This window comes from Vicugna pacos, chromosome 11 (genome assembly GCF_048564905.1).
Source record: "Vicugna pacos chromosome 11, VicPac4, whole genome shotgun sequence".
Lineage (NCBI taxonomy): Eukaryota > Metazoa > Chordata > Mammalia > Artiodactyla > Camelidae > Vicugna > Vicugna pacos.
Genome location: NC_132997.1, coordinates 67,017,049 through 67,032,356, shown reverse-complemented (window position 1 = coordinate 67,032,356; position 15,308 = coordinate 67,017,049). Strand labels below are relative to the sequence as shown.

The 15,308-nt window shown below is 33.7% G+C and overlaps 1 protein-coding gene across 6 annotated transcripts in view; it reads left to right on the top strand.

The window, feature by feature from the left end:
- ATAD1 (ATPase family AAA domain containing 1) overlaps nucleotides 1–13,507 on the top strand; it is a 58,084-nt gene extending 44,577 nt beyond the window's left edge. For all 6 annotated transcript variants that reach the window (XM_072971551.1, XM_072971548.1, XM_006206640.4 and 3 more), the window contains 3 exons: nucleotides 2,273–2,323; nucleotides 9,765–9,898; nucleotides 11,886–13,507. In XM_072971551.1, the coding sequence (XP_072827652.1) occupies nucleotides 2,273–2,323; nucleotides 9,765–9,898; nucleotides 11,886–12,006 (306 nt within the window). In that variant the 3' untranslated portion in view covers nucleotides 12,007–13,507. The remainder of the gene's footprint in view (nucleotides 1–2,272; nucleotides 2,324–9,764; nucleotides 9,899–11,885) is intronic.
- The last annotated feature ends 1,801 nt before the right edge of the window (nucleotides 13,508–15,308 follow it).

The following is a 15,308-nucleotide window of genomic DNA, read 5'->3' as shown; positions in this document are numbered from 1 at the left end:
CAAGTTATCTATAGAAGATACATAAGAAAATCTAAATTGTGGTTTTGATTTAGCATAGGATGAAATTAGGGGGTTTCAGGTTTAAGAATTGTTCTGTTCAGAAGGCCTGACAGGAAGAACATCTGTTATTTATTTGATCAATTATTGGCGGTTGTAATTGGTGCTTTCCTCTGACAGGATTAATGATTAACTAGTAGCTAACATACTGTACTTTACCATAAGAATGCAAGTATAAGGATAGGATTGAACTATCTTTTTTCTAGTATTCTTTTTGTTGGTGAAGATGTACCCTCAAGTAAATGATTACAACTTATTGATACTCTAATTTTTGCACACAATTCTCATATCTTGGATTTTGTCTGCTTTTAGATTAGAGAAGAAAAAACAAACAGTGGTAGTAATAGAATGTATACACCATCCAATCAGCATGTTACGTGCAGAGGAACTTTCACTGTCATTCCTTTCAAAGTTTACAGTAAATCTCTGACTTTAAAATATTTGTCCTATTTTATATTCTTCAATTTAACAGTTTGTGGCAGTAAACATGATTTCCCAAAACTGGTGGTTGTGACCTCTATAGAATTACTCTGATCTAGTGTTTGCTACAGCTACAAACTCTGGTTCCTCTGAGGGTATGCATAGATTTAAGCAGTCCATTAAAAAATTTACCTGGTAATTCAATGAAGAGATTTTTTTAACATGATATAGGAGGTTATAACATTTATTTAGTCTGACTAATATTTATTGAGCATTAATATGTGTCAGATTCTTTCTAGGCTCTGGTGAATAGAACAAGGCCCCTGTCCTAAAAGAACTCTGTTTCAGGGGAGCCAGACACATAAATAATGTAAAATGTACTTTACAAAGTTATGTTTAAAGAATTGGGAGAACCTGAGATGATGATGAAAACTAATAATTCTGTCTGAGGAGTTAGTGAAACTTACAGAATCCAGCTGGGCCTTGAAAGATGAAGCATGGTAGGAATTTGGTGGCCAAGTGAAGCAAGGAAATGCTTTTCTACCAAAATGAACAAAGGCAAGGAGGTGTGGAAGCACACATTTAATAAGGTGACTTGTGGGGGTAGTAGTTTATTTTGTTACTACAACTTCAGAGTATTTTTGGAGAAAATTAGGTTGCCTCAGTTGTTCTGAAGGTAAAGATTACATTGATAGAACCTCTGCCTGCAAAGTGTTTTGATGTACAGTAGAGTAGAACATAGGGTACAGCAGATGGAAGTAGCCTTTACTGAAGTTCTAAGTTTAATGTGTTTATTATGTGAGTTCAGAATGGGCTGTAACAGATTCATCAAATTTGTATCCTGTTAATGTGGAAACTGGGAGTTTGTAACCCTCTTTTCATTCTGTTTTTAGTGAATGTACACACACATACTTTATAGGGCAATTTTTTTCTTATATGACTATGATATCAAAGTATATTATTAACATTATCTTAAAACTCCTTTCCAAGTTAAATGTTTATTAATAAAAAATACTTATTGGTAATCAAATATACCAAATTAACCTTCATTCTTAACACACTTGAATTATAGAAACAGCAGACTTTAGTTTTGTTTTTTGGGTCATTTGATTTGATACTCATTGTAAAAGCTCGGTTTTTTTCGGTGGTTGTGGGAATAGGGCTGAGTTCAGCCATAATAATTTTTGAAAGCATTCATATTTACTATATATGTAGGTATTGTCTAAAAGCTTCTATTCTCTAGTATAATAATATGAAGCATCACTGGGGAAAAAAGCAGACAAGCATGTAAACAAATATACTATCAACACTAAATAAAGTCACTAATGTAAATTAGTGAACATGGAAGTTACATGTTGAATGGAAGAACCAAGCGGGTATTGTTGCTCTCTCTTCCAATTAATGGTAAAAATTTTATGGCAGCAGTGAGTTTTCATAAGGTTCCTAAATGAAGAAAAGGAGATTTGCAGAGCTTTAGAGGAAAGACATTGGTAATCATAGGTTTTCATTTACTCACTCAAGAAATATATAAAGGGATGTTATTTCCCAAATATTGTGCTAGCCACTGGGGATTCAGAATAAGAAGATACAGTTCAGTGGGATATCTACAGATGATCACTCTATAGAGTCTAGAATCTAAACCTTGTTTTAGTCAGAAGTTTCCATGACCTGTCAGAATTTCTGTCATTTCACACAGGTATTGCTGGGTAATTTACAAGGGAAGGGAAAAATATTGGGAAAACTAACTGATCCATGTTTTTTCAAAAATGCTAACTGGAAATTCTCCTGGTTTTAGGCTCTAAAACAAAGAGAGGCAATCCTGAAACTCATCTTGAAAAATGAAAATGTAAGTAGAAAATTACAGTTTTTCTCCATCCTATAAATATTAAAAAATTACAGGTTTGTAAAATCATTTTAGACAGAAATGAAAAGGGAACCTGGGAATAATGTAGCTTTGCACTTGTTACAGATTACTGTAAAACTATTGACTGCTCATGTACCTCAGTTACTATGGTATATTAGAACTAACTAAAGGTAATCTGGTTTTTAAAAAGCCACGTGTTTTCATATTTACAGATTAAAATTTAAGTCCTCATTGATATTTTTCAGACTGGTTTCTAGTTATATAAATACATTTGTTTTTGCAGAGAAATATGGGGAGCTTTTGTTTCTTATTTAATTGCAATATTTTTTTGAAGTTGGAACTAAGAAGGTATGACAATCAAAATCTTCAGTAGTTTATATTTAAGATTTTAAAAATAGGTAATATAGTCAAATGTTTCAAAAATTAAATATACATGTATTTTTCTTGCTATACAAGGAGAAGTCTCACTCTTCTCTATACTTCTTTATCCTTCAGATGACATTATGCCTGTACAAGCAAATTAGAATAAACTGTTACTCCTCTCCCCTTTTCTACATAAACCTTATTAATAAACCATATTCAGTGTTTTGTGCATTGCTTTTTTCATTTATCTTTGAGATTCTGTATTAGCATACAGTTTCCTTATTCTGTTCTCTCTTTCTCTTTTTCTTTCTCTTTCTCTTTCTTTCTTTCACTGCACAGGATTCCATTGTACAGATACAGTACAGTTTATTTAATCAATGCCACATTGAATGACATTTGGGTTGATTCCAGTCTTTCACTTTTATAAAAATGCTTCATTGAATAAACTTGTACATATGTCATTTCACATGTGTGCCAGGAGTATTAATAGGATGAATTCCCTGGAAGAGGAAATGCTAGATCAAAGGATAGGATATTTATAATTTTAGTAGGAGTTGCCAAATTGTTCATGCCAGTTTCCTCTTATATTAGCAATAGTAGAGTTTCTCTTTCCCTGTAGCCTTGCCAGCAGAGTTATGGTACTTTGTGCCAATGTGAAAGGTAGAAGATGGTGTCTCATTGTAGTTTTAATTTACATTCTTCAGGGGTAAAATGAGCATTACATGTTTCAGAGACTCTTGAATTTTTTCTATGAAATAGCTGTTCATCATCTTTGTCCATTTTTCTATTGCAATATTCTTTTTCTTACAGATTTGTAGGAACTCCAATGTATTAGAGAGATTTGCCCTTTTTTAATATGATTTGAGAATACTTTTTTCCCAGTTTGTCTTTTGATTTTACTGGGTCCCTTCCCCCGTTATGGCCTTTGGATTTTGATCTTTTTCACTCGCATGTTTGTGAAGGAATTTTCCTTATTCTCCAGCTTTTGCTACTTGTTTTTCCAAAAGTCTATAACCAAGTACATTTTAATAACGTGATATTCCTCACTATCGTAAACTTTATACCTAACTCACTATTTGAACTTGCTATCTAAACTAAGAAACCAAATAGCTTTCCATACTGCGGGATACTCAGATTTCAGTGGTTTTCCTCACTCCTTGAATCACCGTCATCCCATGGCTAATTCTGCTCTTTTCATACGCTGTCTACTTCCTCACCTCTCATGTTTTCCCAGCATATCTCATCTGCAGATATTTTAGTTATAACTCTAAAAGGAAGAATTCCTTTCTTATCTAATAACTTCATTACCATTATTATACTTAGCCAAAAAATGACAACAGTTCATTACTGTTGTTGAATATTTGTTCAAATTTTCTAAACATCTTTTTTTTAAACCATATGTTTAACTCAGGATACATATAAAGTTTATAATTTGCAATTATCCCATAGTTTTTAAATCTCTTTTAATTTATAGATTATAGATTCTCCCTTTATCTCTTTCCTCCTTTCCCTCTTCCCCCTTTCAATTTGTTGAAAAAAGTAGGTTGGTTTTGTCCAGATTTTTACGTAATCTGAATTTTGCTGATTACACAAGGAGCAGTAATTCCTCCAAATTGGTAGTTGTTATCAAGAGACTGGATGAGATTCAGGTTCAGGTTGGCAGAGAGGGGAGACAGGACTGCTTCTTAGGTAGAATTATATTCTTTCTTTAGGAGATGCATAATATCTGGGTGTCCTTTATGGTTTTATGTTTTAGGTTTGAATCTTTGCTGTGCTTGGTTTTTATCCCAATATTTAATGTGCTTTGAACTTTGCTTTAGTTTTTCCAGATAGATGCCCAGTTATCCCAGCACCATTTTTTAAATAGTCCATCTTCTTCTCATTAGTGATGCCATCTCTATCATAGGCTAAATTCTCATATGTATTGGCTGTGTTTCTGGACTTTGAATTCAGCTCATTGGTCTTTTCTGCGTTTATGCACTGGCACCACCCTTTACATTAAGGCTTTGTAAGTTGACCCCTGACCCACAGTTTCCTGGTTATTTTTGCTCATTTATCTGTATGAATTTTAGAATTAATTTGTCTTATTCAAGAAAAAACAAATGCCAGTGTTTTCAGTGGATCATAATTTAAGAGAACTAAGATCTTTTTTATATTGAATCTTTCTGCCCAGAAGCATTTATGTCTTTCTGGTTGTTCACGTCTTTCAGTGGTATTCTGTTCATTTATTTCTTTAAAATATATCAAAATAACATATATGCTGTTTGCTAAAGTTTAAAGACTAGCAAATTACAGAGATTAGATCATTGCTTACTAACCTTTTGGAGGATCATAAAGAGCCCTTTAATAAAGAGATAAAAGCTATGTATGTAGTCTTTCCTTTAAAAACTACTTATATACATGAAATGTTTTGTATGATTTCAAGGAATTTCCTAAAATCTTTCATGCATTCTGGGTAAGGAACTTTTGTCCTAGGTGAGTGAGAACTCAACAAATTACGTTTTGTCTTTTAATTGAATGTTTGATAACTGCTTTCAAAAAGACATTGTATAGTTCCAGTACTGTTTAGATAAAACAGGCTTCATGGTCATCCTTTGACAAGGATAGGTATTGATGAACAGAGAAGAAAACAGAAGATCAAATGATTTCACAAGTTCTTTTGAATTAGAATGGCTGTGATGTGGCTAGAAATTTAACAAGCTTTAGAAGTTTTTTGTGGACAGTTTTGCAGACTTCAAGTTAACAATTGTAATTATTCAATTAAAAAAATTTTTAATAAAGTGTGGCTGGAAATGAACAGTTTTGAACCCTGTGTATGTGGTCCAGTATAAACATAGGTGATGCTGATGATTGGTGTGTGTATATATATATATATATATATATATACATACATATATATATATATATATATAGAATGTAAATGATGAGATATAAGCTCTTTGTCTCATAAGATAGCCATAGTTTACATAGGCTTTCTAAGTTTTTAAGTTTTAATATCAGGTAGAGCCAGGCACCTCTTATTGTTCCCTGACGCACAGTTTCCTGGTTATTTACTTTACACAGGCTATTAAATGTTAATGTTTAAACTTAAGAAACTGCTCATTATGCCTAATTTAAACTTTGATTTTAGTATTCTGCTTTTTTTTTAAACAGTATCTCTGGAAATTCTTTTAGAATTACATTTGTCACGGGTACAGGGAATTTTTAGCATTCTGTTTCTTATTCATGGAAGTACGAAGGATTAGTCTCTAGTTTTATGATGCAAAATACGAGTGCTCTAGATAATTGCTGGCCTGGGAATGTCTGATTTTCTACTAGCTGGTATTTATATGCTGGAGGCATTTGTTACTTCGGTAGAATCTGAACGAAATTAGTGCAATTTTGTTAAAAGATGCCTCAAGTCAGTAGCACACACATTTATTTAATAAGATGAGCACCATCATGGTTATACATTCCTGAGAAGAATTAGTTTTTGATGCAAATAGATGACTAAACTTTTATATTTCGAGTTTTTTTCTTCTCTGAAGAAAAGAATGAAGCTTTTGAGATGATACTGTTTTCTAGGCTTTAACAATTCTTTATTGATAGATCCCTAGCACAGTTCACTCAGTTAAGAAAGATAGTATACTGGTTCTGGCTTAAGGTTTTAAGTATGAAAAGGATTAGCACTAATGACATTTATACCTAATACAAGTATCATGTCTGACACTAGTAGTGAGGCTAGTTTTTTCCCCTGTACAGACTAAGCTGAATTTATATATTTTCTGTAACAGCAGGAATAGTTAACAAGCATGGTTTTAGGAGAGAGACCGTAGGATCCCATACTCTGGCTTGACCGTTTCCTGCTGTGTGACCTTGGGAAATATTGTTAGCATCTCTCTGCCTCATTTTCTCACTTGGAAATTGGAGATAATGCGAATAATCTCATAGAATCATTTTAAGAACTTAAATGATATATATAAAATACTTTGAATACCATGCGGTGTACAGTAAATAACTGCACACAAATAAGTGTTATTCTTTCAAGCGATTTTAGAACTTTGTTAATTTATTCCAGTTTTGCTCCCTGTACTCAAACTTGGTTTAACTTGGGAATTGCCTCCATTCTTGCCTAATGAAAATAACTCTCATTACTTGATGATTTATCCATAGCCATTATCTTAAAATATAAAGGGCTACTTTCAGAGTGCTTGCTGTGTGCCAAGCATTGGGGTGAGATACACATTGTTTTATTTAATCCTCAATTCATCTAAGCAGTATTTGTTAGTACTGTTTTACACTTGGGGAAACTGAAGCCCAGAGAAGCTAGTTGCCCAAGTTTATTTAGCAAAGTAGTGATGGAGCCTTTCTCTTAACTATTACGGAATGCTGCCTCTGTTTACTGATCTTGCTCCTCTGATGATCAGAATCTTCTTTTTATTCTTTCCTTATACTTGTTTTTTTCATCTTTGGAACTTTATCACCCTGTCATGCACAAGATTTGTGAGTGGTCAGAACACAGTGTGGCCCAACAAAGGAGTGAGGCAAAGGATGAGGTACAGGTGTTGATTGTTTGAGGCAGGCGGGCTAAGTTTTACTGTCTCGGAGAAAAATTTGGAAGGTCTTTTTAAGTTTTTGTTTGTTTTGGGGGGGCAGTAATTAGGTTTATTTATTTTTTTTTATTGTTGTTGTTTTTTAAGTGGAGGTACTGGGTATTGAACCCAGGACTTTGTGCATGCTAAGCACCCACTCTACCACTGAGCTATACCCTCCCCCAGAGTTTAAGTTTTAATTTTTTTAATTTATACAATATTTTAAACATATAAACCAGTAGCTGTAATCTACCACCCTGATTTGAAAGGTAATCTTAACCTATTTTGTTTCATATCACCCCCCCACCACACCCCATTTACACACCACCATTGGTGGCCTGCCTGAAGTTGGCAGTGTGTGTCAGTTCCATAAATATGTGTGGATAGATACATAATACTTGCACAGGTATAGGCTATTTTTACTCTTTGACTATTACAAAGAGTAGAGAAATTAGATCCTTATGTATGTCTGATTCCTTATGTATACCTGTAAGAAGAGTTCCTGAGGCACAAAGAAAGTTTAAACTACAAAGAGAATAGAAAAGTCAGACTGTACTCAGACTTAATGGCTTCTAGAAGTATGACAAGATAAAATGAACAAAGTGAAACAACAGGCCACTGGGAAAACATTTGCAGCCCTGTAACCAACAAAGAGCTAATATCCAAATTATATAGAATTCCTGTAATCAGTTTGTCAAGTTTTATGTTTGTACATTAGATCACAGATAGTAACTATAACTAGCCCTAGGAACTTACTGTCTGATTTGTTAATATAGAAGACGTAAGTTCCAAATCTCCAAATGTTATTGTGTATTTGTCCATTTGTTGTATTTTTCTGGTAAATTATTTTTTATCATTATGTAATGATTTGTTTGTTGTGATTACTGATAAATTTGGATTCATTCTTTCTTATTTTAGTGCTTTTCGTATATCATGTTTTTCTTTGTTTTCTCCCTGGACTGCCCCTTCATCCTGCCCACACTTTCTTCTCTCTCCCTCTAGTTCTCCTCCCACCCCAGTCCTTCGTTACGCTCTTGTGTTCTTTATTCCTTTTTCCCTTTTCCTCAGCTCATTTGGAAGTTACACATTCTCTTTTAGTGCTACTTTAAAATTTTTGACATGCACACATAAAGTCTAAGATAATATTTCTGCTCTCTTTCCAATACTATAATTTTAAGGCTTAAGAATACCTTAACATATATGTTACCTGTCTTACAAGTTTTTATTGTCTACCATTTTAATTCTACATGGTTTCTCTACCCCAAGTTTAATGATTATTATTCCTCTTTATATATTAAAGCTTATTTAGATGTGTGTGTATATATCTATATGTATATATAGTTTACCATTTTCCTTACTTGCTCCGCATCTACCTTCTGGGTTCAGTTTTCTTTTTATCAAAGAATATATGATTTCTCTTTATTTAATCTCCACAATTTAGGAATAAGAACACTGTCATGTGAGGTCACAGTTGCAGAGTTGACCCCTTGTTGTCTTACCTCCTAGTCTCTTGTCCTCGTTTAGAGTTGCTGTTCTTACTTAGCATTGGGACTTCCACAAAGACAAATGGGAATTTAGTAACAAGGTGACATTTCAAATCAACTTGGGGGAAGTAAATGTTAAGACAAATGGTTAGCTAGATAGGGAAAAAAATATAGCTGGAGCTCTACTACATTGTGTTCAGATCTTGGCTCTGGTAATGGTGTGACCTTGGGCAATTTATTTAACCTCTCCAGGTTTTACTATTTTCGGAAAATGAAAATGAGAATACTTCCCTGACAGGATTAAATGAGAATAATCCATGTTAAGTGCTTAGTACAGCGAATGACAATACATGACAGTTACTATAAGTAATTTTTTCTTCCTCATTTTCTCTTTTTAATCTAAAGATATAAACATGTAAGTTTAATGTGGTTGTGTTTCCCACGTCTGTTATGTTTCCAGGAGATCACTTAATTGGCTTAACTATATAAGCTTCGGTTGGGGAGCAAAACCATAGGTGCTGAATTAGTGTTGAGGTAGTAGAAACCAAGCATTACAGTTCAAATGAAGGTTAGAATATTTCACTGGAATATGGTTTTTGTAGTGGGCTTAGGACTTACCGATAAAGGCTATTTGCCAAGTATGTTGAAAATATAGAGAGAGAGGGAGAGGGAGAGGGAGGGGGAGGGGGAATATATTGTCAACATGGAATTTCCTAAAAACTATTAAAGTCAAGCCAGCAAGCAGTGTTTGAATGTCTGTTCCTCTCCATCACTCTGTGATAAGTCTAGTGAGATTTATTTCTGTTTTGGTCATAATGACATTTACTGAAAATTAGATTTCAGAATTTCAAGCTTTATGGTTAGAAAAACTTCTGGAAACTTTCTAATGATTCTCCTCCTATGCTATTCCAGTGTGCTTAACTTTCTTTAATTCTAAGAAAAGTGGATATATCTTTTGCAGTATATTTTATATTTGTTTTTAAGCATATTTTATATTTGTTTAAGGTGGATAGACATGTGGACCTGCTAGAAGTTGCCCAGGAAACTGATGGGTTTTCAGGAAGTGACCTAAAAGAGATGTGTCGAGACGCTGCCCTCCTCTGTGTCAGGGAATATGTTAATTCTACTTCAGAAGAAAGGTATGTGTATTTAGAGTTGGCCTGTTAATATTTGTCAAGCCCTTTTAGGGCTTTTAGATTAGTTTCTTTTAAAAATAAAAGAAGTACTTTACAATACCAACTCTGCTCGTGGAGTAAAAGGTAAATTGGAATTTAAAATCACCCTTACTTTATGTATTGCCCCTTTTCTGAAGGAAAATTCTGGAAATGAACTTGCAGGGGGGGTGGTTGTGGGGAGCGTGTGGAATGAAGAGAAAGAAGTAAAAGCTGAATTTCTACTGAAAATCCATGGACTCACAGAAAGCTGACAGAAACCTAGGCTTACCCATCTCTGCCAGGAAAACAGCTGCTCTGGTACCCCTAGCTTGCTTTTGTTTTTTAAAATTTTTGAATTTCATTTCATATGGAAATGAGTGCCTTGTCTTCCAGAAATTTCATATTTATGGAGACACAGGGGTGTTGCTGCAAACTAGACTTCAACTTGTTGATAACAGTGTTTTTATTTTACAAAGAAATCATTTGTTACTGCAGCAAATTATTTGAAACCAGTTTCAAAGTATTATGAGCTTGAGAAACCGGTTTTATACCTGCCATATTACTGAGCTGGAATAACTCAGCCCTAAGGAGCCAAAGCCCCCTGTTTCCCATAAGGCCACTTGCCCTGAACCATATGACCCTGTATTTCTAAACCCTTGTACAAAATACTAACCTTCTAACAAAGAATTTCTGTGACTCTTAGCAAAACCAGTATACTCTGAATGAGTTCTCTACCTCTTGCCCCATTATTTCCCAGTGTCCCTTCTTCATCCTGAGACTTTCACTCCAAGTGATCTGGATTTGCCTGTCTTACTCATGTGTTCTATTACATTGCATTGCCAAAGCAAGCTTAGCCAAAAAGCTTTCTCTTGATATAAAAAGGTTTGTAAGAAAGCTACCCTATTAACCAGTAGCTATGCATACACGAGTTCTGGACCTATCTTTCATGTTCCCTTGGACCCTGTAGTGAAGAAGTAACTCCATTTAATTTATTGCCAGATTAATCTAGCTGCCGTGGCACTGAAGTTAGGAATACCTTTGACCTCTGTGTAGCCAAGAACCTACCTTCCAAAGGTTTTTATTCTTCTATACAAGTTAGGAGGAGGAAAAAAAAAAAAACCTCATGAATATATTTTGCTTAAATTAATTACATTAATGAAAATTCTGTTTTTCTGCTGTCCTTAATGCCCTGAAAATTTTCTATTTCAATATGAAAAATCTGAGTAGTGAACTTAGGTTATCATATGTTCTCCTAAGTGTTTGTAAATTACAAAGGAGATATGTATTGGATTGTATTTTCCTCCTTATTGAAGTGGGGAGGACTTCGAGTAATTGGTTTTTATTAATAGGAAAGAATTTCATTTTTGGTTCATCAAAAGCTAAATATGAAGGGAAGGGTATAGCTCAGTGGTAGAGTGCATGCTTAGCATGCACAAAGTCCTGTGTTCAATCCCCAGTTCCTCCATTAAAGATAAATAAATAAACCTAATTACCTCCCTCCCCCCAAAAAACCAACTACACTTCAAGAAAAGCTAAATATGTACATTAATCTATACCTAAGGCTGCTACTTTTTAGTTTCAGTTTTCATGGGAATAACTTGATTCCTTGAATTACACAGCAAGATAAAAATTATTAGAATTACAGTCCCATTTATATCTACTGACACACCTTTGTATTCTTAGTGTGAACTATTTGATTTTAGTTACCACAGCTATAATGTTCATACCCAAACATTTTAGCTTCCTACCATTTTAGCTTCTCTTAGCAGTTAGTGCTTTTAAAAATAAATCTCTGAAGACACTTATATGCATAGATAATTCCCTGGAAGAATTCACATGAAGCTGTTAGTCGTGGTTGTCTTTGGGATCTTGGATAGGAAAGAGACTTCATTTTTTATTCTTGGTAAAATATTTTAGGGAGGTATATGCTAAAGTTATTTGAATATTTGGTGGATTTCTTTTTGCATTTTAGCCATGATGAAGATGAAATTCGACCTGTGCAACAACAGGACCTCCATCGGGCAATTGAAAAGATGAAGAAATCAAAGGATGCGGCATTTCAGAATGTTTTAACACATGTTTGTTTAGATTAAGAGTAAAGATCGTTTGTACAGTTCAACGTGATCTAGTTTGGTGTGCCCTCTTATGATTAGTGGAAGTAGAATGGAAGGAGGAGTGTTCTTTAAACAGTGAGGGAGTTATATGTTCATTACACTGGTTTTATACTCTGAATTCTAAGTTATTGAGATATAGTTGTTATATAAATGGTATTACGACTTGTGAAAAATCATGAGAAGGAACAATTTAATTAGCCTGAGTGTGGGTGCTTGTGTTTGACCTCTTTAGCCATATGTTGCAGCCTTATAGCGTCTAAGCTGGTCTTAAAGTAATAAATGATTCTCTGAGTCATTATTGAAAACTGGGGATGTGGTTAAGTGCTGGTTTCTAGATATGTGTGTAGGTGTACGTGTGTGTATGTGTGTGTGTATTAAATGTATATATTCACACATTTTGTATTGACATTCTATAGATAGATTTGAATACAGAAACTTTTTTTTACCCCAACTACTGAATCAAAAAGTACCAAATAGCATATAGCAAAATTAAGATTAGTGGTTGTGTCTAAAAGGTACAATGATTCAGCTGTTTCCAGTTGTCACTTGTTTCCTTTTTGTTTTGTTTTGCTTTTCTGCTGTTGAATAGTTGGAGTCAGGCACATCTGAATACTTAGTTGTGGCTCAATTATGGTTGTCAGGATAATCAAATCAAAATACTGATAGGTGATCAGCTTTGAATGGTTGGCAGGCGGTTGTGTGATCAACACTGATTTCACCTCTTTCTGCAAGCATACTGAGTAGAGACATTTTTAAATTGATACGTATAGAGGTGGATTGAAAGCCTTTCAAGAGAATGGGTTTGAAAAACCTCAGTGCCGTTCAATACATGTATGTGACTTTCCTTTCTTCGTTTAATGTAACAGTTCTGTTGTAACCATGGTTTTTTCATGTTATTTTAAACTTACATGTTTTTTAATTATGGTCAAATATAATTTGGTCATCAAAAATGAAGTGATAGTTTAAAACAACTTACTAAATGTGCTAGAAAATACTCACTCTGTAATTTTAATTTTTTGTTTTCTTAGCATATTGTAAATTATGCCCTACTTAGAACAAATATATAATCAAAATCCCCATATTGTATCTGTAGTTATTTGATGCTACAAACGTAAAAAATGACACTTTTTTTTATCCAAAATTTCACTAACTAGAATTCTGTTATAGGCACTTAAACACACAGCATGAGGAAAATGGCACAATACAATCTTAAGGTGCCTTCTGAATCATCAGAAAGATTAAATTATGCTTCATATATTTTTGTTTTTATTGTATTTCTTTGAAACCTCAATCTTTATTCATGAGTTGTTGAATTAATGTCTTTGATAGTAAGTCTCTCACTAGAAACCATTGGTTAGTTTGTTTTTCAATTGTGCTTTGAATGGTGGGTGAGGTAGGTTCAAGTTTTGAAAAATTGTGAAGATGATTGGAAAATTGAATGCAAAACACAAGATACCAAAAATAAAAAATTTTGTCTCCATTTTTAGTAAGTATATTATACTATTATTTTATAAATGTGTAATAAAGAGGTCCCTCTTAATTAAGCTTTCTCTAGTTACTCCATGTTTTTCAGTTATGTAAAATTTTCTGGGGTTTTGGTTTGTAAAATTTGCTCTTGGACTGTTTTTATCTTGCTGTGTAGCTTTCACTCTTTAATAGCATGCATTCTAATATCTAACCATTATTTTGTTTTAGTATGAATTTCAGTAGTTGTTTAATTTTAATCTGATGGCATATTGATAAAAAAATAAGGGGTGATACATCTCTCCATGCCTTTTCTTTTAATCTTTTAAATTCAGAATATCCAACAGTAGTAGTTACTGAAGCTATGGTTTTAATCATCAAATAAAGTTAGAGAAATACTCAAAAGCCAACAACCATGATTCATCTAGGCATCTTAATGCCTTAAAATAATTGAGGAAACTTTATTATATAATTTTAAAGAACGTTTAATGTTATATAATGTGTCCTGCTGTAGACATGTATTTGACATAAGCATTTGACAAGGATTGGATTCTAGGTTCTAAGGTATTTCATTTTGAGTAACAGTTAAGAGTACTGGGTCTAGAGTTAGACTGCTTGAGTTTTAAATCCAGACTCCCCATTAGTTAGCTGTGTGTCCTTGAACTAGTTACCTAATTTATTTGAGCCTCAGTCCCTTGTTTACAAAAATAGAGTGGCAGTGGCACCCACCATATAAGGTTGTATGATGAGATGATGCATGTAAGGCACTCAGCACAGTGCCTGGTGTATTACTGTTCAAATATTAGCTGTCGCATTTTATTACTTTTACACACTGATCTGTTGACTTATCTGTTGACCAGGCTCAATTTTAGAGCATTCTCTTTCCTAAACCATTTCCATGATCCCTAGATCTCTACTCTAGGGATTGAGATAAAATGATTACCTATAATGTTTCTCTAAAAGTGTCATTGTTGGAAGACTTCTGGTAAGTCTGGTGTCTCAGACTATTCCCAGGACTTTTTAAAATAGAGTTTAGAAACTCAATATTTGAATCAATTCAGTATCTCCTTTCCAATTTATGTCCTTTCTTTCTCATTCAACCCCCCATCAGCAGGGTGATCCAGAACTCACCATGTTATCAATATTCTATATGACTACAATAATCTAACATTACTTAGTAGCTATAACTTACTGTTTGGTGTTGAAGATATCTCAAGCTTTGATTGTGCCTGGGTAAAAATGGGACTTTTTCGGTAGGAATTTTTTTTTTCAGCTGGGATTTTTGCGTGTGTGCACAAATGTTACAGCTTCTGGATAGAGGAAATACGTTGGATGATGTATATTTTATAATTCTCTTTTTAGCTTCTTTTAAGGTCAATAACAGAATATTGAATAGGATTCGGATATGCTAAGCATATATCCTGCATGACTGAAACCCCAGCACCAACTGGAAGCCTCAAATAAAGCCATAGAATCACTCCATTTAGAGTTGACAGAATTTTTAGAGAGCCTTCATTACCAAATTTCGTTATCAAAGATAGATCTCCCTAATCATCTCAAAAGTAACAGCTCTTTTTAAATTGAAGTATAGTTGATTTACTATGTTGTGTTAGTCAGGTGTAAAGCAAAGTTACTCAGTTATTTTTATATCTATCTTTATACAGAAAAAATCTTTTTCAGATTCTTTCCCATTATAGGTTATTACAAGATACTGAATATAGTTCCCTGTGACATATCGTAGGCCCTTGGTGTTTATCTACTTTATATTTAGCAGTATGTTTATGTTAATCTCAAACTCCTAGTTTATCCCTTCCCTT